Raw genomic sequence first — 23277 nt, forward strand, 5'->3', positions numbered from 1 at the left:
GAATCAGGTACGGCGCTATGCATTTTGCTGACTTTGTATGCAATAAATTCTGTTGTCAAGTGCCCTTCCCCCAAAATTCTAAAATTTTATTGCTTGATGCTTCGCTGAATTTTACAATTCTGCCGTACCGGCAGTGATCATGATTTCAAATCCCCCTTCCCCGAGATTTACTGTGTTATCTGAAAAACAGCTCACAAGTTGCTAAAAATAGCTATAAAACTGGTTCCACAGCTTTTAGCAACGGCCTGCCGTTGTGGGTTGTGGAAACTCAGCTTTTGAAAGAAAAGGAAGGGAAATAATTTCTCCCTGACTACAGTATAGATCAGGTCCGTGACTTTGTTTGAGCTACTGCAAAATGTTCTGAAGTAAACTTTTTTCTGTTTCGGCAACATTCATCTTGAGAATTCAACACCTGTTCATTAGCCCTTAGTAATTGACAGAAATGCTTTTAGAAAGTAGTGGGCTCATTGATACCAACAAAATGGTTGGTATCAATGAACTGGGGATACGTTAGTTTCAGTTGTTGAGTTCAAATGAACCTTTCAAATACTAAAATAGTCCCTTCGCATAATCGAAAGGATTTCATCTGAGAATAATTTTTCTACTTAAAAATGAGTTTTGCAGTACTTTTTAAATACTACTTGTATTTTTATTTTCGAAAATTTTCATAAATACTGTAATTAATTATTTCCAATTTTAATAACTCGCAGAAAAAACACAATTTTCAAGAAATTTTTTTATTATAATTATTCAAACTTATACTAATATACAACATCTTTTATATTCCTTATACATTTGACACTGCATGCTTCAACCTGCATGTAAGTTTCTCTTCCTTAGTAACTCCTTACCCAGAGACGTCTCAATGAAAGCCAAATCATGCACAAAATTTACACCTGAAAAAAAAAAAATATGATAAAATATTTTTAACACCATATTCTCGACAACAAAGTACATCACATACCCCCCCCCAAAAAGAAATTACAAGAAATACAAATTTCTAACAGAAAAATGCATTTTCAAACAGCTGAAATTGTTTCACAAATAGCAAATACTATTGCAACTCAGTGCAATCTCTGCATATCCTAAATTCTGCTGGCTGATGTCTTCGTAAGTTCTGAACATTTTTTTGCCTCTAAATTCTGCTGATCAGTGCCCTCTGCTAAATTATAAAATTTTGCTATGCACTATTATCTAAATTCTAATAATTTTGATTACCACTGGTTGCACAGGCCCTGATCAAAGCAAAGAGGCAAGATGCTACCTGCTATTGATAAACTGCCTTATAAATACCGCAGATCTAAATAAATATCAGTTTTATTTCCAAAACAGAATTATCTCACAGCTAAAGCATTGCCTTTGCAGAAAATCTTCTAAATGGAAATAGAATTGCATCCACATTACATGAGCAGAATCCCAATAATTCATAATAAACATAATTCCAAACCATAGTTAGGCTTAGAACTCACAACAGTATTCTTCTTGGAAGTCTTCCTAAGGAAATGGTAGTATATTCAGGGAACATGTGGGCAAAATCATGACAGTATATCACAAGCCTAATTTTTGACCATACATACTAGAAAGATCACAGAAATTCCTCAGGGGAAGCTAGATTCATATAACAAAATTTCATGCAACATATGGCATATGGGAAAAAGCAAGGACATTATAATCACTAGCATAGTTTATACCCAAATGAGTTGCAGATGGTGCACTATGTGCTCACAGCTGATTATCACTAATGCAGATATATATCTACTAATATTTAGAAGATGATGTCAGATCAGAATTGCATGAGAAATAAATCAAAAAACATCAATCAGATGCAGGAAATTGGTTTCAATCTGAAACAGCAGATGGATAATTGAAAAGGTTAGTAGAATTACCTTTTCTGCAGAAGCAGTATCTTCACAGAGGATATCCTAAGAGAAAACTAATATACACATCACACTTGATTTATACCATAGTACCACAACATAAGAATAAGTTAGACCCTTTATACTCCAGTCTTTCAACAGAAGTAGTGATTCTGAGATCTTCCTCACAGAAATGGCTGGCATTCATGTTACATAGGAGTAAAACCACAATACTTCACTGCAAGCGCAGTTTACAGCAATAAATGGAAAGAAAGGTCTTCAGAGATGTCACTGAGAAGCCAAATGGCTAAACGGCAAATTCAAGTTAGAATTTTCAATAATTAATGTTGGCTAGATTAATTTGGAATAATTCTGCCTTCATATGTTTATTCACCTCACCAAACTCTTTATTATTAAACAATATTTACAAAATATATGTAGTTTATAACAAAAATTCTACAAATTCAAATACAGAGATTTCAAAATACAATATTTGTACTGATACAATAAAGCTAAACAAAAATACTTATTCACACCCAGAAAACTCAAATATACAATTGTTATTCAGAAGAAATGGAGTAAACAAAAAAATAAACAAAAGACTTATAAAAGATAAATACAGTCAAAAGTCGTTAATTCGGACACCCATAATCCGGAATGATCTATAATCCAGACCTCAAAGCTAAAATCTTTCTGCGCATGCACCGCGTTGACGCATGCGCATAGGCGTTCACGCGTGCGCTCAAGACCTTTACGACTGCGCATATGCGTTTGTGCCGTTGTATAAATGTCATAATTCCCAACTAACAATGCTTCGTAGTCAGACCTTGCTATGTCACAAAAACTAGTTTGGGCATTAAGCTTGAAGTTTTCAACTTTGTGCCGACTTGATATAAGAGTCGGCCAATCAGAGCATATACATGAAACTTATTGAGAGAGAAAGCTGTAGACACATACATGCATGCACAAATTTAGCTTCTCTAATTGGCTATGGCTTAGACCCTCTCTCGCAGGTGTGAATGGAACTCCCACATTTTATACCTTATGATTATGCATCTATGACATTTATACCATCATCTGAACAGAGCCTTAGGATGGCATACTAAGAAGATGCAATGTCTTGTGGGGATAAGCAATTTATACTCCTAAGCCTAAAAAAAAACTTGGGGGAAAAAAGATCTTATTTGACTTAATCATGACTTAAATTTGTTGTCTAATTGCTCTAACTTGAGGCACATTACGAGAGGAAAGCAAAGGTAGTAATCAGAATTATTTAAAAAATTTTATCCTTATATTTTTCTTAAAAATTCTGTAAAATAATAAAATTTTTGGCTTTCCTCAAATAAATATATATGGAAAAAATAATAGCCACATAATCACAGATTTCATTTTGTTATATTTTATTAACAAAATTTAAATATTAAAAATCTCTTTCATGAAGGGAACATAAAACATCATGAAAACAATGAAAAAGAAGCAATATTTAAAAAAGATAGTAGGCTTATTGATGAGGCTTCCATCAAAAGAATCGAACCCCAAAATATTTTCATTTGCTTCAGTGTCCCGTCTGAAAATTTCACTGATTTCAATGAATATATTTTTAAAAAAATCTTTTATTTTCAAGTTCTTTCATGCAAAACGTCCAAATTTGGTACAAATCAAATTCATCCCCCTCTTTTTGATAGCTACAATATTATATTTAACAGTTTTAATAGCTATCAGTATGTAAACAACCTAATGTAACACCATAAAAGAAAAACATAAATGATGACATTTTAATTTTGGCATAGAGAAATACATATTTACCCCCAAAAGAGAGCTTGTATTTCTACCTTCTACGTCAGAGTCAATAACTGAAATGTCCAGATCAAAACTGAGAAGAAAAGAACCATAATTAGTTTAATTAAGATACAATAACACGCCGACCAAGTATTAATTTAGAAGTCAAGCAACAAAAATCAGCATCATATTTCGAAATATTCACTATTTGAAAATATAACGCTGATTTTGGTTGCTTGACTTCTAAATTAATACATAATTAGTTAACCATAATTAAGTAACTGTAAGAGTTTCAATATCATGCACAGCTAATATCTATTTTTGAAATAAACCAACTTACCTCAAGAAAGCCTGGTTTGTCTTAGGAACATTAGCTGTAACTTCTGGCGTAGAAAAGTCAAATTTTTCACTTCCAGACCTAAGAATGAAAGAAATAAACTGCTATAACATAATTTAAAAAAAAAAAAAAATGAATAAATAAATAACACATAACAAATTTAAGCATTAAGCTATGTATGACTACCATCCATCTCAGACAGTGCGACAGATATTGCTGTATACTGTGTCGCCATACCTTGTGTAGCTATTATATCATGCTGTATAACCACAGTTTAGAAAAATTACAAAATGTGTTATTTATATCTATCTAAAATGGTACATTACTACATGATTTGTAAGAATAAATTAGAGGGCTCTGCGAATGAAATTCCTTCCAATTAAAAAATGTAGGAATAAAGAAAATGCAGGAATTGCAAATGCAGAAATGAAAAAGGGATTATATTTTTTGCACGGAATCCAGATGACATATTTTTCAACATTTTAGAAATTTCAATATTAATTTTAGGGGCTTAAAATATTAGGCCCCTAAAAGCAGAATATAGTTTTTAAATGTTCAGACAATCTTCCTATGAGAAGAATTCCTTTGAGAAGTACACATCTGAACCACAATTAAAAAACATGTACAAGAACAGAGCTAAGGACTTCTGTTTGCAGAAAGTCTGTCACATAACATATGAAAAGTTTCTTATTGGTAGATTTTTTATCAAACAGATATTTTATTGTTATACAGAGAAAGCATTCACTCCTTTTCTACTAGAGATAATTCAATTTGGACAATGGCAAAAAGGCTAAGCAAGCCTGAGCGTATTGGTTCCATTCTTGGCACTAGTATGGTTTACGCTCAAAATACACGGCAGATATTTTCTAATTACCTGCATCCCAATATCAATTCAATTCAGCTTTTGGTGGAATTTACCATTTGTGACATATTTTTCAAAAACTACACTTCACAACATGCATACATGACAAATACACAGAACCATAAATAAACAAGCAATAATATATATTTATATATAAATTTTACTAAATGATTATAAAATGTTCCAACGCTAAAAGAAAGTTTTAACATCCAAGTAAATGACATAATAAAAAAAAGCAAGTTGAACAGCGAGCACATGAATGAAATGTGCATACACCTGTAAAAATATACCATAGGTAACTGACAAAGCATTTCGTAGCAAACATATGACTATAAAATTTCCAATAATAGAATGTAATGATGGTGAATTCATTTTAGATCGCAAGAACATGCTCATACTTTTGAAAAGATTCAATTATTTCAGCAATTCCTTGTGAATTGGAATTTACCCTTTCAATATTTCCCAACAATTTAGTGTGAATGGCGGAATAAATTGTTATAACAGAATTGAACAATTATTAGCATTCCCTCATACACACACACAAACATACACATACAAAAAAAAACCTTACTTTGTAAAAAAAATCATCCGGGCAATGATTCTTCTTTGACACAGATGCAGTTGTATCAATAATTTCTGACCTTCAATAAAAAAAAAATACGCATATTTTACTTCGGAATTAACTTACTACGAAATCATAAACACGAGGTAGTCGATATAAAGAATAAAATATTTCTCACCTTTCGAAAACATCCGCTTGTTCGGAATCTTCCACATCTCGGGAATTTAATTTCATATTTTTTTCTTGAGCTTGACGCTTTCGCTGAATTCTGGATCTTTTATTAACACCAAGATGTTTTTTCGGTCGTCCTTGATATTTTCGCATATTTTTTGCTAACTGACCACAGTACAAATAAATGTAAACAAACCGAGTGCGGAATAGCAATGCAATAGGGTTGCCGTAAACGTCATTCCGCTGACAGCTGACACTGTTTAGTGAAAACTGTGTATAAAGGAATATATGAAACGCTTCTAAATATTATTTAGAAAAAAATATGATTTATAACTGATATCAAAATCAATTACTTCGTGAATTTTTGCAGAAATAAGATTACAATGCTAAATTTTAACTCGTAGCGCCATCTATTGATGGCTTTCCAAACTACACATTAAAATTACGTATTTCAAACTAATTTTTTTAAAATATAATATTTAAGTAAATTTCATTCCAAACCTGATTCTAACATTTTGATTCCAAAATTGACCTATTGCTTTCTTTATATTTCTGCCAAATTTCACGCAACATAGTTTCTTAATTAGCGATTCTGCGTGTAAACAAATTTTTAGTATTGTAATGCTGCTGTAGTAGACCACCTTAAAGAGATGTTGGTTGATACCGGTGTTTATTTGTAATATCAGAAATGTAAGTGCTTAAGTGTGTGTATTCAGAGAACCAACTCGTAGCAAAAACCACCTCCCTAAGACGACCGCCTCTGAAAGACACCAGTATTTCTGAAAACATAAGTATACTTTGGTATTGAATATTCCCTCTGTAAGGCGACCATTCACAAAGAAAATTCTGCAAGTGTGTCTGGTCGCCTTAGAGAGATTCATTCCGTAGATGCAATCTCCCTAAGATGACCACCTCTAAAAGATAAACGTATCTCTGAGAACGTGAGTAGCTATTGGTATTGAGCATCACCTCTCTAAGGCGACCACTTGCAAAGATGAATTTTTATTTGCGGCTGGTCGCCTTGGAGAGACCTCGTTGTGTGTGGTGTATATGAATACTGTTATTGTTTCCGAAAAAAAAATTTAAATAAAAAAATAGCATATTTAGTAAAAACCCTCTCTAAAACGACCACCTGCGTTTACAGGTTACTCTGGTGGTCTTAAAGAGATCATATTTTCATTCTGTTAATTTTATTGTTTACAAGAAGTATATTAACGTCAGATAAAAAAATAGCACAAACCCGTATAAACCAACAGAAGATTTATTATTATATTGATACCAGTAAGAAAACCAGCAAAAGTCAATATAAACCTATACAAACCAGTACAAAGTTCTGCCATTCAATGTTGGTTGTATGGGTGTCAATTGATACCAGTAAGAAAAACCCACAGAGATCAATAGAAACCAGTAAAAGTCAATAGAGACCATCAAACATTCCATAGGTACCAGTAGAAAGTTTTACTGGTTTCTATGGGTCATTTTGAAACCAGTAAAAAAAACCCACAGAGACCAACAGAAACCAGTAAAAGTCAATAAAAACCCATAAAATCTTATGGGTACCCATAAAAAGTTTTACTGGTTTCTATGGGGCATTTTTAGTAGGGGGATGCATGTTGAAAGTTATATTTTTATTTGTTATAAAGTCTGTTAAAAATTATTTTCAATTTCTAAATGCTTGCTTTTTTTCTTGTGTCTCACCGTATGCTTAGGATTTATTATCTTATGATTATCATTTTGTTTACTTTTTTTGCCAACTCAAACTTGTGGTGACGCTTTACTTTGAGGTTGCCAAAAATTTGGCGACAAACGTAAACGGATCATTTTGGTGTTGGCGACAATTTTAAAAATCGCGCCAAGGCCGCACCGTATACTAGGATTTTACCTTTGTCTCATTCCTGTTGCCCCGGCTGCACAAAACAAATAATGTATGAGAAATTACATTTCAGAAAGCCGGTAGGATACCACCTTCAAAGGGATTATCTAGAAAAGAAGATACCCCAAGGATTATACGGATAAAATGTTACGCACTTTAGATGAATTTGCCGCTGTGCGACTTCTATGTTTCTACATTTTTCTCTAGGCGTTCTTGCTTCAAGAGAATCATCCTTCTGTTACCTGTATTCTGGTATTCTGCAGATTTTACGTCCAGAGAAGCATCCTTTGGCCCCCTGTGATGCGTGATCTGTGTTTCCATCGAAAGTTCGTCGTTCATCAAATGTACTCTTACCGTTGACCTACTTTTTAGGATGGAAATCGTTCCTTACGTCTACGCCGTTCTGTGTTGCTCTCGAGAGCTTTGTGCTTGTGTGGTGATTGATAGTGTTTTGCGAAAATCTAATCAAGAGTGCACAAAAATGTGTATTTTCGTGTCGATTTCATCACTCGTATTCTCGTCACAATAAGGCAAACAGAAGCAATTAGTAAAAAGATTGGCGATGCAAATGATATTATTACTATTGAATTATAATTACTGATTTAATAATAGTGTTTTTATTTTGAAAATTTTAAAAAGTATTATTTTGGTATAAATGTATTTTAAATTTGGTATTTAAAGGATGTATTTTGGTTTTTAATATTGTTTTAGGAAAATTTAAAGAGTATTATTTTTGAGTTAGTTTTATTTATGAAAGTATTATTAAGAGAATAATGGCTAATGAAAATATCTCTGATCCTGATGATTCATTAAGGGCAGCTAGCGCTGAACCTGAAACAAGTATAATTCCCTTTGACGCGCAGAATGATATGGATATAAATTAATGGCTTGAGTACTTTAACAAAACTCATTTAGATAAAGATGAAACGTGGAAGCTTAATAATGTAGCTCGATATCTAAAAGGTAATGCACTTAGCGTATATGTCAAAAACTGCCATAAAATTACTAAATATGTGGAATTAGTCCAAATTTTAAAGGAAAATTTTTCGACCCCACTTTAACTACGTTTGGTGATTTTGCCAATTACAAGTACAATCATAAAGAGGACATAACGCAATATTTTCGCAAAAAATTAGATATTGGTAAAAAATTAAATCTAACTCATGAAATGATCTTGGAGGGTCTGACGGATGGCCTTCCTATAGAATTAAAATCCTTAATGATGATCAACGCACCCTCTGACCCCCATCTCTTGGCTTACTCATGTCCATAAGCTTATTAAGATTAGCGAAAATCAACAAATCAAAAGTGCACCTCCCAGATTTGTTACTCCGATTGGGAACAGTCCCCAAGATTACAATCGATTTAATAGAAGTAGAATTTCAGCTTCAAGCTATGAAACTACTGTGAAACAAGATTCTCCTAGACCCAACAATTTGCAACGTTTTCAGAGACCAAGTAATTTTTATAATCGGTTCAGTGGTCCAAGATTTACAAGCCATCATAATTATAATTCTCAAAATAGATTGCCATTGCCACCCAGTCCCTGTAGACGTTGCACCCGGAACGGAATCCCAAATGCTTTTCACTGGTTTCAGGTTTGTCCTTTCAGAGGGGAGAGATCTGATACACCTAATGTTACGCCCCTTGCAATAGAACCAACCCCAGAAACCCCTCACAGTAGTTGACTATTAAAGGTGTCGGGATATTTGCCCAATAAGAAACGTCTAGAGTGTGTTGTAGACAGTGGTGCCACCATATCAATAATTTCTTCCAAAACAGCTAGACAATTACGTTTAAAAGTGCAAAGAGTTAGATCATTTTCAGTAACCCAAACTAAAGGAAAAATAATCTTCAACAAAATATGTTGTATACAAATGAAAATTGGACGGATTAGTAACCAAATTACCTTGTTTGTTCTTGATAATAATTTGAATTATGTAATTTTAGGACTTTATGAATGCAAATTATTTGAGTTGAGTATTGATTGTACTAATTTAAAAATTAAACAGAGAGCTATTGTTCTTAATGATGACTGCCATTTTGACAGCCGACCCATATCTCTACACCTCCAACTTCAAGGTGGTACAACAAATGTTTATCCATGTGTTAATAATGATGATGATGTAAGAAATTTTCCAACCTGTAAATCTCGGACTACAAATCCAAAGGAATTAGTTTCTCATTCTAACATTTATGTGAAAAATCCTGTTTCTAATACTGTCGATAACAAAGAGTATAACTTGGAAAAATTGTTAAATGATTATTCATCTGTGTTTTCTAAAAATAAGTATGATGTAGGAAAAATTAATATTGAACCTCAACGAATTAATTTAAATTCTGATTTGCCTGTATCATTAAGACCTTATAGAACATCCCCTATGGAAGAAGAGGAAATTAAGACCCAAATTGATCAATTATTACAAGCAGGTATAATTAAAGAAAGTTGTAGCCCATATTCGTCCCCCGTGACTTTAGTACTTAAACGTGAGGAAGGTAAGAAAACTAGATTGTGTATAGATTATCGAAAATTGAATTCCCCGGCTAAAACAGATGCAAACCCTCTTCCTCGCATTGACACTTTGTTAGACAAATTAAGTAAAGCAAAAGTATTTTCTACAATTGATTTGAGATCTGGTTTCTGGCATATCCCGATTCACCCTGCAGATACTGAGAAATTAGCTTTTTTCACGAATTTTGGATTATTCGAATGGTTAAGACTCCCTTTTGGTTTCAAAAATGCTTCTGCAATTTTTAACAGAACAATTAGACGAATATTAACAAAAAATAAAATTAATTTCGCTTGCAGCTACTTTGATGATATAATCGTTTACTCTTCCTCTGAGAAGGAACATTTAGAACATTTAAAAATTTTATTTGAGGTGTTTAAAGTGGAGCATATTAAATTGAATCGAAACAAATGTGTGTTCGCCAGAGATCAGATCACATTTCTTGGCTATGAAATAAAAAATGGTAGAATAATTCTCGATAACCATAATATAGAAGTTATTAAGAAACTTTAAAACCCCAGTAACACCAAAGAGTTACAAAGAGTTTTGGGAAGTGTGAATGTGTATCATAGATTCATTCCGAATTATGCAACTATTAGAGCTCCATTAAACAGACTCTTGAAAAAAGATGTCAAGTGGGAATGGGATGACCAATGTCAAAAAGCTTTCGACGAAATGAAAAGTATACTGATTTCCAAACCTGTTTTACAATTGTATGATTCCAGTAGGCCATGTCATATTTTTGTTGACGCTTCTCAAACAGCTGTTGGAGCTGTTTTGAAACAACCAGATGAAAATGATGTCCTTCACCCTGTATCATATCATTCCCGAACTTTAAGAAATTATGAGAAAAATTATACGATTACTGAGTTAGAATGATTGGCCATAGTAGATACCCTAGACAAATTCTATTACTATCTGCATGGACAAAAATTTATTATACATACGGACCATGCGGCCCTCGTTTGGCTCAAAAATGTTAAAAATTTTAAAGGTAGACTCTTCCGTTGGTCACTCAAACTATGTTCAATTATGAAGTAAAGTATCAGAAGGGCTCCACCAATATTGAAGCTGACATGCTTTCTAGACATCCTGTTTCACAGCACCTCCAACATTATGTACATTTACTTGATAGAAATGAAATAATCCAACAGCAAAAAACTGATAATGTCTGCGGAAAAAATTACCAAGAGATAAATGATATGATGGTAATTAAGAAAAAGAATTTTTATAAAATTGTAGTACCTAAATCTTTAAGATTAAAATTGTTGAATAAAACCCATGAAAATTTTGGTCACCCGGGAGTTCAAATTATGCTTAACTTAATCACCTCTCAATATTATTGGCCTCATATTAGCGAAGATATCGGAAATTTTGTTAAACATTGTCATACTTGTCAACTTAATAAAAAGAAAAAACAGAAAACATTTGGTCTTATGCAAGACGTACCCCCAACCGACAAACCTTTCGAATGTCTCTCCATTGACACTGTGGGAGGATTTAATTATTATAATTCTACAAAAAAATATTTACATATAGTTATTGACCATGCAACAAGATATGTCTGGGCTTTTCCCTCTAAAAGTGTAACTTCAGAAACCTATGCCAATTGTCTAAAACAAATATTTCAAATACAAGTCCCCAAAAAAATTCTGAGTGACAGGAATGCAGCCTTCACTTCCTCTAGATTCAAAAAATTTCTTAAAAAGCATAATGTTAAACAACTTTTAACTTCATCTCACCATCCCCAGACAAATGGTAAAGTAGAAAGAGTAAATTAATCAATAGTAAGTCGACTAAAATGTAAAGTAAATTCTTCTTCTAAAAAAGTACCATGGACTAAAGTGCTAGAGCAAGTTGTTATCGAATATAACAACTCCCCTCATACGGTAACTAAGTTCACCCCAGCATACTTACTATTTGGTAACCTCCCTTTTGAATCTCCAATTGATCAAAATAAATACCCTTCCTTAAATGAAGCAAGGGCTTTAGCAAAGAAAAGAACTATCGAATACCACCGAAAGAATAAAACTAGATATGACATCAGATTTGTAGAATCTAAATTTCAACCTGGAGATTTTGTCCTTTACGAGGAATTCGAATACCCAAATACTAGAAAATTGACTTCACTCTATTCAGGCCCTTATCAGATTATGAATAAATTATCTGAAGTTAATTATGAAATCGACAGGGAAAATTTTCACACGAAGAAACCAACTGAGATTGTACATGCGTCAAAATTAAGGTTCTATTATCCACCCGAGAACTTTAAATTACATCATGAATAAATCAAAATTTATAAATCAATAAACTATCCATAACCCTTCTTTTAGTTTTCATCCTGTTGTCCCCCTTAATAGTTGATTTATCTCTCAGTGCCTGCAAAGTTTGTCTGCCCTTTTCTTTTACTGGGCTCCTTCAAACTTGAGTTTCAGGTTCAATGCACTTTTCGTGTGGGAAACACTCAATTGAGGCTATCTACAAGTAGAGTACTATACCCTCACATTTCCTTGAGCTCATGTTTTCCTATGTTTGTGTTATAAATTGTAGCAACAGTTGAAAAAGTTAAATTTCAGTTGTTGAAACTTCTGAATTTCATTTTATGTTTCTGCAGCATCGTGTGCAAAAAACTGGTATGGATGTTGGAAGTTAAATTTTGTTTTGTTATCATTAGTAAGAGAAAAATAGAGTGACAAAATATGTTAAAAACCTAGCAAAATGTGTATTTTCAACAAGAGTATAAGAGCTCTAGTATCGTGACATAAAAACTCAAATGTTTTCAGTGCCAATGCTGATCCATAATTCTAGCGCTAATTAAATGATCCGGAGATCTCCAAAGACCAGTAAAAGACTGAAGATGAGCCTGAATGACAACTCTAATGATTGTATGGACTCATACACAAACTGTGAATGGCATGCCCTAAGATATAAACTTACAAATTCAGTTATATTACTATTTCCTATTGCCGCGTAGCTAACCAGCAATATGTTATTAGTGCTTTATTTGTTCTGCACTTAGTTACTATATTATAATTTCATTAATCATTTATTATATTTTATATACTGTATTAATTATATTCAAATATTTTATGTCATATTTTATATAACATTTTGCGTGCCTTGAGGTAAATCCAATCAGTTTTCCTACTCACTTAATTTCCTAATAACTAAATTTTCTGCTCTCACTATCTGGACTGTCTTGGGTCGACGGCCGCGACTGCAAACCTTTTCAGATGGGGGGATAATCTGTAATGATATTTTAAAATCAATTGATTAAATTAAATTCTAATAATATTGCTTAATAATGTGTTGGAGATTCTCTACCTAAATTGCATCCCTGTTCCTAAATTTTGGCGAAATCCTTTCTTTAGTATAAAATATATTAACCTGTTGGCGCCCGCCAAATCGCCAAAGCCATAAATCTGTCATATTACATAAAGTCCTTAAGAACACTCCTGATGAGAAGATAGCGTCACCCCGTGATTTCAATTAATATCGCTGATTGGATGAGCCTCGTGACGCACACATATGTATAAGTAGGGCTTCTGCTCAAGGTACGATTAGAACGCTTGTGAGATGGATGCTAAAATAAACCTAGCACTTTATATTCCAAAATTTGTCTCATTCCTTTTGCCCCGGATGCACAAAACAAATAATGTATGAGAAATTACATTTCATATATATATTAATTACAAGTATTATGCGTGTAGTAATTAATTTTATATAAAATTATCTAGCTTCTACGCTAATGCGCTTTCTCATGCACAGCAAATGAAAGTTAATTTCCTAACAAACAGCACAAAAATTCAAAACTAAGCGCCAAAACTTTCTTTCTAAATTTAAATTCTTGGTTCCTATTTAAACTCATTTAATTTGCACTTCTAGTTGAGTAGACGAGCAGGAAAGGTTTAACATAAGAAATAACGTGTTAACGAAAATGGACTTGACATCTTCAATTTCCAAAGGTCCTCTCGAGTGGTTTAAGGAAAAGGGGTAGGAAACTCTCGGATGCGTCCCCTCCGAGGTGTTTGCAATCAAAATTAGGCTACAACTTTCCCGATTTTGCTTGTGTAAAATCGGTCGTCTCCTGTGGTGCATCTTGGGAAGCGTTTTTGGTGATGGGACAGCTAAACAACCGGCAAGTATTGGCCATTCCCGACGAATAAGTTATATTGCAAATATCTGTCGATTTGAAACAACAACATATTTTATACAAGACATACGAAACTAAAATCGTGACAAAAATATGAAAAGTTACTTTTTCTTTGAATAAAAAACATTGTTTTGTAGAGACATTAGGTATTTTTTTGGAAGCAGGCAAGATGAAAAATTCGCAACCGCCTTCGCCGGGAATCGAACCACGGATCTCTGGAATACCGGCCCAGCGTGCAGAACCACTGCACCACGAAGGCACGCCAAGAAGACGGGAGAAATACCTTACAGTTTAACCACTTCAAATTATATAACATGTATTTTACATATAATTTGTAATGTATGTAATTTGCATTAATAACATTTACTGTGTTGGAAATAATAAATAAGAAGAAAAGAGGGCGCCTTCGTAACAGGTATTGAACGGACTTCCAGTTTTGTTAAGTCCTGTATGTTGCGGTTTCATCGTTAACTAAATTGTATTTTTGTATATACTTGAGTGTATCTGAAAATTGTGATATTCATATATGCTTAGAATAGAAATATTTTATATATAGTGTTATTCCTTTATATGCCGTTAAACAAATAAACATCGACTTATTTTGATATTTTCCAGCTTCCTGAAATACTCGGAGGTCATAAAAGATGGTCCCTTTTTGCCTTGAAACACTTTGGAGTTCTGTTGGGCATTTTTATCATGACAGCCATATCAGTCTTCGAGAATAGCTTTTGAATTTTATGCACATAATGGACTAAAGTTCAATTATTTAATGGCAGAAGCATATATTAATAGAATTATGCTTATTTATCGCCAGAAGAAGAAATATAGTGCCTTAAAGACATATGTCTCTATTTATTATAATTAGCAAACTAATAAAATTCAAGGTTATTTTTCATCATTCTACGATCTTTTGCTAATGAATGTAGAAGATATATAACCATTAAAGAATGAAAAATATTTTTGCATAAAGATTTTTCTTTAATTTGTGGTGTTGGTTTGTGGTGCTGCGAAATATCCTAACGACATTGTAAAAGCGAATTTTTATTACTTAGTGCGTTAGTTAATATTCTTATTTACATGTTATATAATGTTTTATTTACATTAAAAAATTTTGCATTATTTACAATTTTATTTGCATTAAAAAAAGGGAGCATCAGTTAGCTTTCAAATGAAAGTAATTGATATTTGCATCAGTATAGGTTCAGTATGGTATGTCTAACATTAAAACATAATTCAATTTAAAAATCCACGTAGTATTTTAGTTTATTGTCTGATTGACTTCAGTGAGTTTCTAGTCTTAGTATTGTATTATAATTTTATAGCATGCTGCCTGAGGAAAGAAATTTTTTGTTGACCATATGCTTATAATTTATAGATGGAATTAACTTTATTTTAAAGCCCATTTTCAAAAGCCAACAAAAAAATATTAATTAAAAAAAATTAAGGAAATCGGTGTTTTACACTAGACGCTACTTAACGCTTCGCGGTTAATGTTATCATTCGGATACTGTTATCCATTTCCCTAAGTACCACCCATTTGTATAAGAAAACATGAAAAATACATAGTTTATTTATTTGATCAACAATCCAATTAATTTTATCAAATTATTGCAGAATAATTTTTTTTAACTAAAATAAAGTTGCAAAATAAAAGATAAATTCGCCAAATAAGGTCAAAATAAATAGTACCTATTGCCAAATGACAAAGAAATGTCGCCAAATTGAAGGGTTAGCTCACCAAATTGGATAAAATTTTATTAATTTGTTCTAAGGAGTTACACCGTGGAAATCAATCAATCGCTGAATTGCGATTCAGCTTCTATCAAAACCTGATGAATCGGAGATAGTTAACTTAAAACCACGGTTAATCCAATGGGCAATTATAAAAGCCAAGTAACTCATACTATAAGATATAGAAAAATGCTATTAATAATTTACCTGAATTTTTTATTCTAGATAATAAGCTCCTCTTTGGTTACTTAAATTAAATCAGTATTCGAAACAAAAGTAACATAATTTGTATTTACATTTCTCCTGTATTCCAACAGAAGTGTATGTGAAATAGAAAATTGATGATTAGGCTCATAATTTATTTTTTATAAGGGAACAATTTATTTTTAACGAATGATGTAACAATGTTTATATATTTCCGATTACGTTCATTTAAATTACGTACTATTGAAAATAAAAATAACTCCTAAATATTATGACATCATCGGCTATCACTGGCTGTTACCTCAAGCGCTTCTCCTTTTCGTATTCATGTAATCCGTATTAAACTCTTAAGAGGTATCAGCAACCCCTATATACCGACAATGTTAAATTGGCCATTTTCGATGTACCTTTTTTCAAAATCTGCTGTAGATAAACGCTTGAAATTTTTTATGCAATTAAAGTATACCTATCTGATTATACTAAAATGAGCTTTTGAAACATTTGGAATTTTAGAGTAATTTACAGAATAGTTTGTTAGGCAGAGAAAAATTTAGCACTTTTCTCACACAAAAAAAATGTTAAATTTCTTTTCTAATTTTATCACAAAAGCTCATTTCAGTAAATATTAAGAAACCTAATAAATAAGACATAAAAATTTTAGATACCTGTGAGCAGTAGTTCCTGAGAAAAGGTACATCGAGTATAAAAAAATCACGTTTGGAGAAAAACGCGTTTTTATGTAAAAATCCTCATTGATCAAAGCAGTCGATGACAAATTAAAACTAGATCTTTTACAGTTCTAATTTTCATAGAGATTAAAGAATGGTATTTTTGGAAAGATAAAAGTGTAGAGAATTTGAAAATGCAAAAGTCCGAAATCAGAATTATTTTAAGATTTTGGGGTTCCAACACCTCTTAAAAAGAAAGAAAGACAGGCCGGGTAATCCGCAATTTGCTCGCAGTAAATCGGGGTTGGAGTGTATGCAATTTTTATTTGCATTTATTAAAGATAAAGGGTTTTCAGTGCAATAACATTATTCTGAAGATGAACAATAAAATAGCTGTTAGAAATATATGTTTAGAGTCCTGAATTTTAAATTGTAATTACTTTTCATTTATCAATGTGCAGATTCTAGTTCTTAACGTTTTACGTAACTAATTCTTTCCCAATCTGAGATTTATTTTTAACTGAGCATTTATTATTTGTGTAAGCATTTATTATAGAATTACAAAAGTTGTGAATAAAACCGCTCCAATCCGGTGATATTACTCGGAAGATATATAATAATAATAAATACTGAAAATGAACATAAAATTGATTGCTGCATTTTATGTTTTAGCCTTACTGATTTCTTTGTATATTAATTTTAATTTTACATTTTTATAACTCCTGGAAGATAGTCCTGGACTGTGACTGATTGTTTGAATTCAATGTGTTTTGTATTTTTATTGATGTAATGTAAGAGAAAATAAAAATTAATATACAAACTAATCAGAAAATGTTATAATTTAAAATGCAGCAATCAGGTTAACTTCGCATCTTTTTCTAATTTATTTGATTGTTATCTTCAAAGTAATATTCCTGGATCAAAAAAGAATATTTGTAACACTATATCTGTACGTAATAAATGCACATAAAATGCATAACTGAATCTTATGCGAAATTAAATATCAGAATGAGAAAATTTGCACATTAATTATGCAAGATATAAGAAACAAAATAATATACAAAAAGTAAGAAATGACCACAGCTTAAAATGCAATAATCCAGTTTAATTTCACATACATTGCTAAGAATTATGTGATTGTTCATTTTCAAATTAATTTTATTGGATTGAAAATGTTACATTTGTAGAAAGTATGTATGTCTTTATGTACACTGCTCCAAGAAAAGAAAAAAAAAAAAAAAAAAAAAAAGAAAGAAAGAAAGAAAGAGGGGGACAGGTCTATATCTCCCGTTCTACTGGGCCGATTGACAAAATTCAAATTGCGTTCTTCATGTTTCGAAAGCGCGACTTAGGATATATATTAGATTTATATATAGCACTATTCTAACATAGGTATTTTGACACAAAATCGGACTTTTTCTGAAACAACAATCAATATTTTTCCATATTTCGATTCTACGACTCAAATTATGCCAGAATACCAAGTTTTGTAAAAATCGTAAGTAGTTTTTAAAATATTAGCTCTCAAAATTTTAGCTATCCCATGTTAATTGAATTTGGTAAATATTTATTAATATATCTTTCTTATTAAACTTATTTTTCCTTTCACATTTTGAAATTTAGGTTCATTCCAAATAAAATTTACCCACTTTTTTGTGTTTTATTTTTTAAATTTATATTTTTAAATAATTTTTATAAATTTTTCGAAAAAAAATTTTGAATAATAACCCATAAAATTTTTACCATCATCTTAAAGTAGGTGCATTTTTAAGCATATCTGCAAAAAATTAGACTTTTTTATTCAAAATTTTCTAAGATATACACGAGTTTACATATTTTCGCGTTTTGAAATTTCGCATCTTTTTTTTTTTTTTTTTTTTTTTTTTTTTTTTTTTTTCAGCGATAATAACGCCAAATGTGTTTTATCGATTTTTGTTACAGTGAATTGCCACAGCTATTTTTAACCTTAAATTTCAAGTAAAATTTTACGGAGAATTAATTATATAAAATATTTCCCTAAATGATGCGTAATAAATATTTATTAATACTATATGAAAAGCTATTTTTTTTAATTACAAATGATATTATTCAAATTTTTAACTATTTTTTTTTAATTTCTCTCTTTCTTCTTTTTTTTAAAATAATAAGAGCAAATTATTGTAAGAGTAAATTTTTACCTTCGGCGTTTTGTCGTCTGCTAGTTTACTTTTAACTTCGTTTAAATCGAATTGTCTAAAACTAAGAATTTTCGTTTGATGTTTATTTGAATTTTATGAAAATATTTTATGACATTAGCTGCATAATTTATTTCTAAAGAAACTGTTGCTTATGAAATGGCTGAAAGAGCGGCTGATACTATCATCCATATTTTTAAAGCGCAGTATATTTTTATAGAAACATAAGATTTAGAATAATCATTTTTATAAAAGCAAATTATGATATAAACATACAACCCTCTAGAGACTGAATTAATGGAGGTTCAATGGTTATGTAGAAATGATCTGCAACTACTTAATGGCTGGATAAGTCAGCAGGTTCTGTGGACAAGTAAGAATAATTATATAAACGACACCCAACATTCTGGATTTAATTAACAACGAGGATACGATGTTTATTAAATGAATTTAAGAAGTTTTAAAACATAAAAAATCAACTAATATTTTATCCTAAAAATGTATTTTTGTGCGTAGCGTATTTTCATTATATTTTTAAAATTCTAATTTAGAATGTAATTGTCAAGAACTGAATCCTAATCATCAGTAATATAATAAGTAATTATTACGGTTAATAAATACTTCTTATAAAGTAATTGCAAGTATTTCAAAAAACGTTCTGTCTGAATGAAAATATTTTTCTATGCAAATATTTTTAATTTTATATTAATCAAGACTGCACACGATATTATTTATTTACACTTCAATTCTTACAGTCATTCGTCAGCTCTAGTAGAAGTTACAAATCAATTATATTTAATTAAGGATTGGATTGGATTATTTAATTATGGCAAAGCACACGAGGGTTATCTGCCTAAAGGGAGGGATTCCTTCGTGGAGGACTTTCTAAGGGAAACTGGCTCGTATACACATTACACATGGGGAAAACCACGAAAACGCCCATGCAGCCAGCCTGTTCGCGGGATTCGAACGTCAGACCGAACTACCAGTGTTCAGCGTCTTTACCGCTCGGCCGCTGGTGGGTTATTTAATTAAGGAATGACCATCTAAGTTTAGAAACAGCGTACCGTAACAGCAATTCAATTATTGGCGCCGTATTTTTCATGTTACTCCCGATTGGCAAGCTATATGATTTTTAATGAGTATTCGGGTTTTGCTAGTAACTTCACTTAGAAATCGCGCTTAAACTAGGTTAGTTGGTTATTTAAACATAGAAAGAACATGGGAGCTATTTGATTAAGATTCTTTCATAGAGAACCTTTGTAAAGAGAACCTAGAAAACTACGAAAACCAACTATGCAGCCTGGGTTATACTTCTCAACAAACAATTAGTATTTAACAATCTTCTAATGCTAGGCAACTGGTGAGGCTCCAATTAAATCTCCAATTTAATATTTTATTTGTAAATATTTAAAATATTGTTGTATTCTTAGACACAAAAAGCAGAATTTAAGTTTTGTTAACTCGTTAGTAAACTACCAAGCCGTAGTGCAAATAAATATTCAATTTCTTTTGCAATAATTGTATTCACTTAATATCTTTGGAATATGAGCTAAAGAAGGAACGGAAGATTAAAGAAGTGTTTAAATTCAGTGATATTAGGTCTGTCTTACAAGCTCAGGATCAAAACGATTCTGCAATTGCCCGAGCAGTTGACTTGTAAATGGCTGTGAATTAAGCAGATGACTTTTAATCTTACGTTTTCAGTCAGAAAACGTATTCCAAATGTTTTGTATTGCATGACAATGCATATTTTCATTATTCAATAACCAGTCGGAGAACCGCTTGTATTCCGAAAATAAGTATGTGTTTTCAATCGTCCTGCATGTTCTTCAATTTTGTCTTCTTGTGATTTTTTTTTCTTTCCCAAAAACTAAAGTTGCCTCTCAAAGGAAAGTTTTTTGACATTGAAGAGACAAAAGGAGTATGACATCTACTTTTAGAGGCATGTCAAAAACAGATCTCTACGAGCCTTCTCTTCCATTACATGTTGTGCAGTCAGACAAAAAGTTGCATCAGCGTAAATTCTATAATCTACTTTTATTACACTTTGATTACTTTATTAATATACAGTGAATATATACTAAATCTTTTACTTCAGCTTAAGTAATTCGGAATTCTTGTCGGAACTAGGACTTAGAAGATAAGTCAAATTAAATATTTCGATAATCCAATAAGTTCAAGGTCGAAGTTTCAATATTTGATTTTCGGAGGGAGGGGAAATTTTTTCAGTTTTGGTCCATTATTTGGTATATTTGCTTTGATTCTTTATTTTTCCATAAAAGCGAAAAATTTACGCATGGTATACATGTAACGCATAGCTTCAAATTAAAATTTAATAATATACAGTGTGGTTTTAATTAAAGTTCCACATTGAAACGGTCATTAAAGGAAAACTACTGGATCAAATGTTATCAAACTTGGTAATCGTGTAAAGGAGGTCATAGGAATTTATTTTCCCGGAAAAAAAGGAAGTTCGAAACCTCACCACCAGGGCAAAATGGCGCTGTATGCAATATTGTTAAGCGAAATATGGGTCAGAACCTAACTTAACCTTTTGTTACACGAGTTTAATATGTTGTATACCCTTAAGAAACTTTGAAGTAAGCAAATTACCATTTAAAGGAATTAAATTCGATAAAAGTCAAGTGCGCCATCCGCGTAAGTGAGAAATTCGTCCGTGAAAACAACGAATTAGCGATTAGAAAATGTGAGACCGCAAATCACTCGCATCAGTGCGTACAATCTGGAAACCGTTTTCTTACAGATCTCTAATTTGTAATTTTTGAAGCCTGAGTTCGGCCCTAAAACATGAAGATACTGATTCAAAACGCTTTTAATCGATTTGGGCCAAAGAAATCTCTCATGTTATCTATCTAATTCCATTGCATTCTCCTACTGCATTCGATTGCATAGCAGTCATTCCACACCGTTTAGTGTTGAATGACAGCTAGTTATATAACTGAACCATTTTTCTCTGAAGAGGAGTCGACAGCTGGACCACTGTGATTGCAGCTCACTTAGAGACAATGTTAAAATGTTTCGTGATACATGAACTACAGTATCATGGCATTTTAGATACTACAATTTTTATGCAGGACTGGGCCCCACCTCACGTGTGTCGCACAGTTACTTAGGCAATATTTCACGAATGAACGTCTTATAGGCCGACACTTCCCCTCTTCCCACCAGACCTCAACCTCTGTGACTTTTGGCTATGGGGTTATCTCAAAAGCACTGTTTATGGTGATAATCTAAACAATTTGGAAGAAATGAAAAATGTGATACACTGACACGTCCGTAACATTCCTCCTGATATGCTAAGAGCTGCTGTTGAAAATGCAGTAACAGGATTTAACTTGCTTTCGGAAAATGCTGGACGCTACATTGAGCATGCTTTGTAACACGTTTCGGAAACTATTAAACACATTTTAAACAGATGTTTTCATGTCTTATTTCATTTAACAATATTGTATACAGCGCCATTTTCGCCCTGGTGGTGAATTTTTGAACTCTTTTTTTTTTTTTTTTTTTTTTCCGCGGAAAATAAATTCCCATTACACGATTCCCAAGTTTGATAACATTTAGTCCGGTAGTTTTCCTTTTATGACCATTTCAAATTGGAACTTTAATTATAACCACTATGTAAATTAAACTTTAAAAGTTTGACTATTTGGTTGAAGTCCCAGCTTTAAATATATATATATAAATATAAATATAATCTTTTACATTAATCTTCTTAGAAAGAATGTTTTAAGAAGCTAATTTTTTTTTCTCGCGTTATAGATTATATAAAAAAACATGATCTTTAATATGATTTAGATTGTTTCAGCCGATATAAGAATAGGGTCACTCGATGATACAGAATAAACCCTGCTGGACTGTTTTATTTCTTTGTCATTTAGCAAAAATCTTTTAATTAAAATATTTATCCTTTGGACTTCGCTTTAAACTTTATTTTTAGTTAAAATGACTAGAAAAGGAAAAGCTGTCTTCATGTAATTGATATTTTAAAAAATTGACAAGAATGCAAAATTTATGGAAGTCTAGCAATCGAAAAATCTTAATTTTCTTGCGTGAGCACTGAAAATAACTGTAGAAGGAAAGAAGAAAATTAGGGAGAAAAGTAAGCAAAAATTTGTAGGGAAATTTGGCTGTCAGACATACCAAGATGTTTCAAAAAGTTGGACGCTTTTGAATATACTTTCAGGATACTTCAAAGAATTTAGGTGTTCAAAGAGAAAACAAATGAACGTGTACACCAGCAAATACCATCAATTGAGCTTGTGTTAACAGAAAAGACAAAAACGATATCATTGCAAATTAAAGTGAAGAGCGACTGGTATTAAACTATATGGTTGTATAAATTTAAATTACATTATAGAACATTATATCGT

At 31.8% G+C, this 23277-nt stretch overlaps 1 protein-coding gene and 1 long non-coding RNA gene across 5 annotated transcripts in view; one reads left to right on the forward strand and one right to left on the reverse strand.

The window, feature by feature from the left end:
* LOC118200614 (metal cation symporter ZIP14-like) overlaps window positions 1–15060 on the forward strand; it is a 227741-nt gene extending 212681 nt beyond the window's left edge. For all 4 annotated transcript variants that reach the window (XM_085808936.1, XM_085808937.1, XM_085808935.1 and 1 more), the window contains one exon: window positions 14719–15060. In XM_085808936.1, the coding sequence (XP_085665062.1) occupies window positions 14719–14835 (117 nt within the window). In that variant the 3' untranslated portion in view covers window positions 14836–15060. The remainder of the gene's footprint in view (window positions 1–14718) is intronic.
* Window positions 762–6022, reverse strand: LOC118204679 (uncharacterized). The gene is made up of 5 exons (XR_015038875.1): window positions 5575–6022; window positions 5406–5475; window positions 3976–4053; window positions 3663–3729; window positions 762–896 (listed from the first exon to the last, which is right to left on the reverse strand). It is a non-coding gene; the product is annotated as an uncharacterized LOC118204679 (long non-coding RNA).
* Window positions 15061–23277: the final 8217 nt, after the last annotated feature.

The sequence above is a fragment of the Stegodyphus dumicola genome, chromosome X2 (genome assembly GCF_044657685.1).
Source record: "Stegodyphus dumicola isolate Sdum_Otavi_A_Nest chromosome X2, ASM4465768v1".
NCBI classification, from domain to species: domain Eukaryota; kingdom Metazoa; phylum Arthropoda; class Arachnida; order Araneae; family Eresidae; genus Stegodyphus; species Stegodyphus dumicola.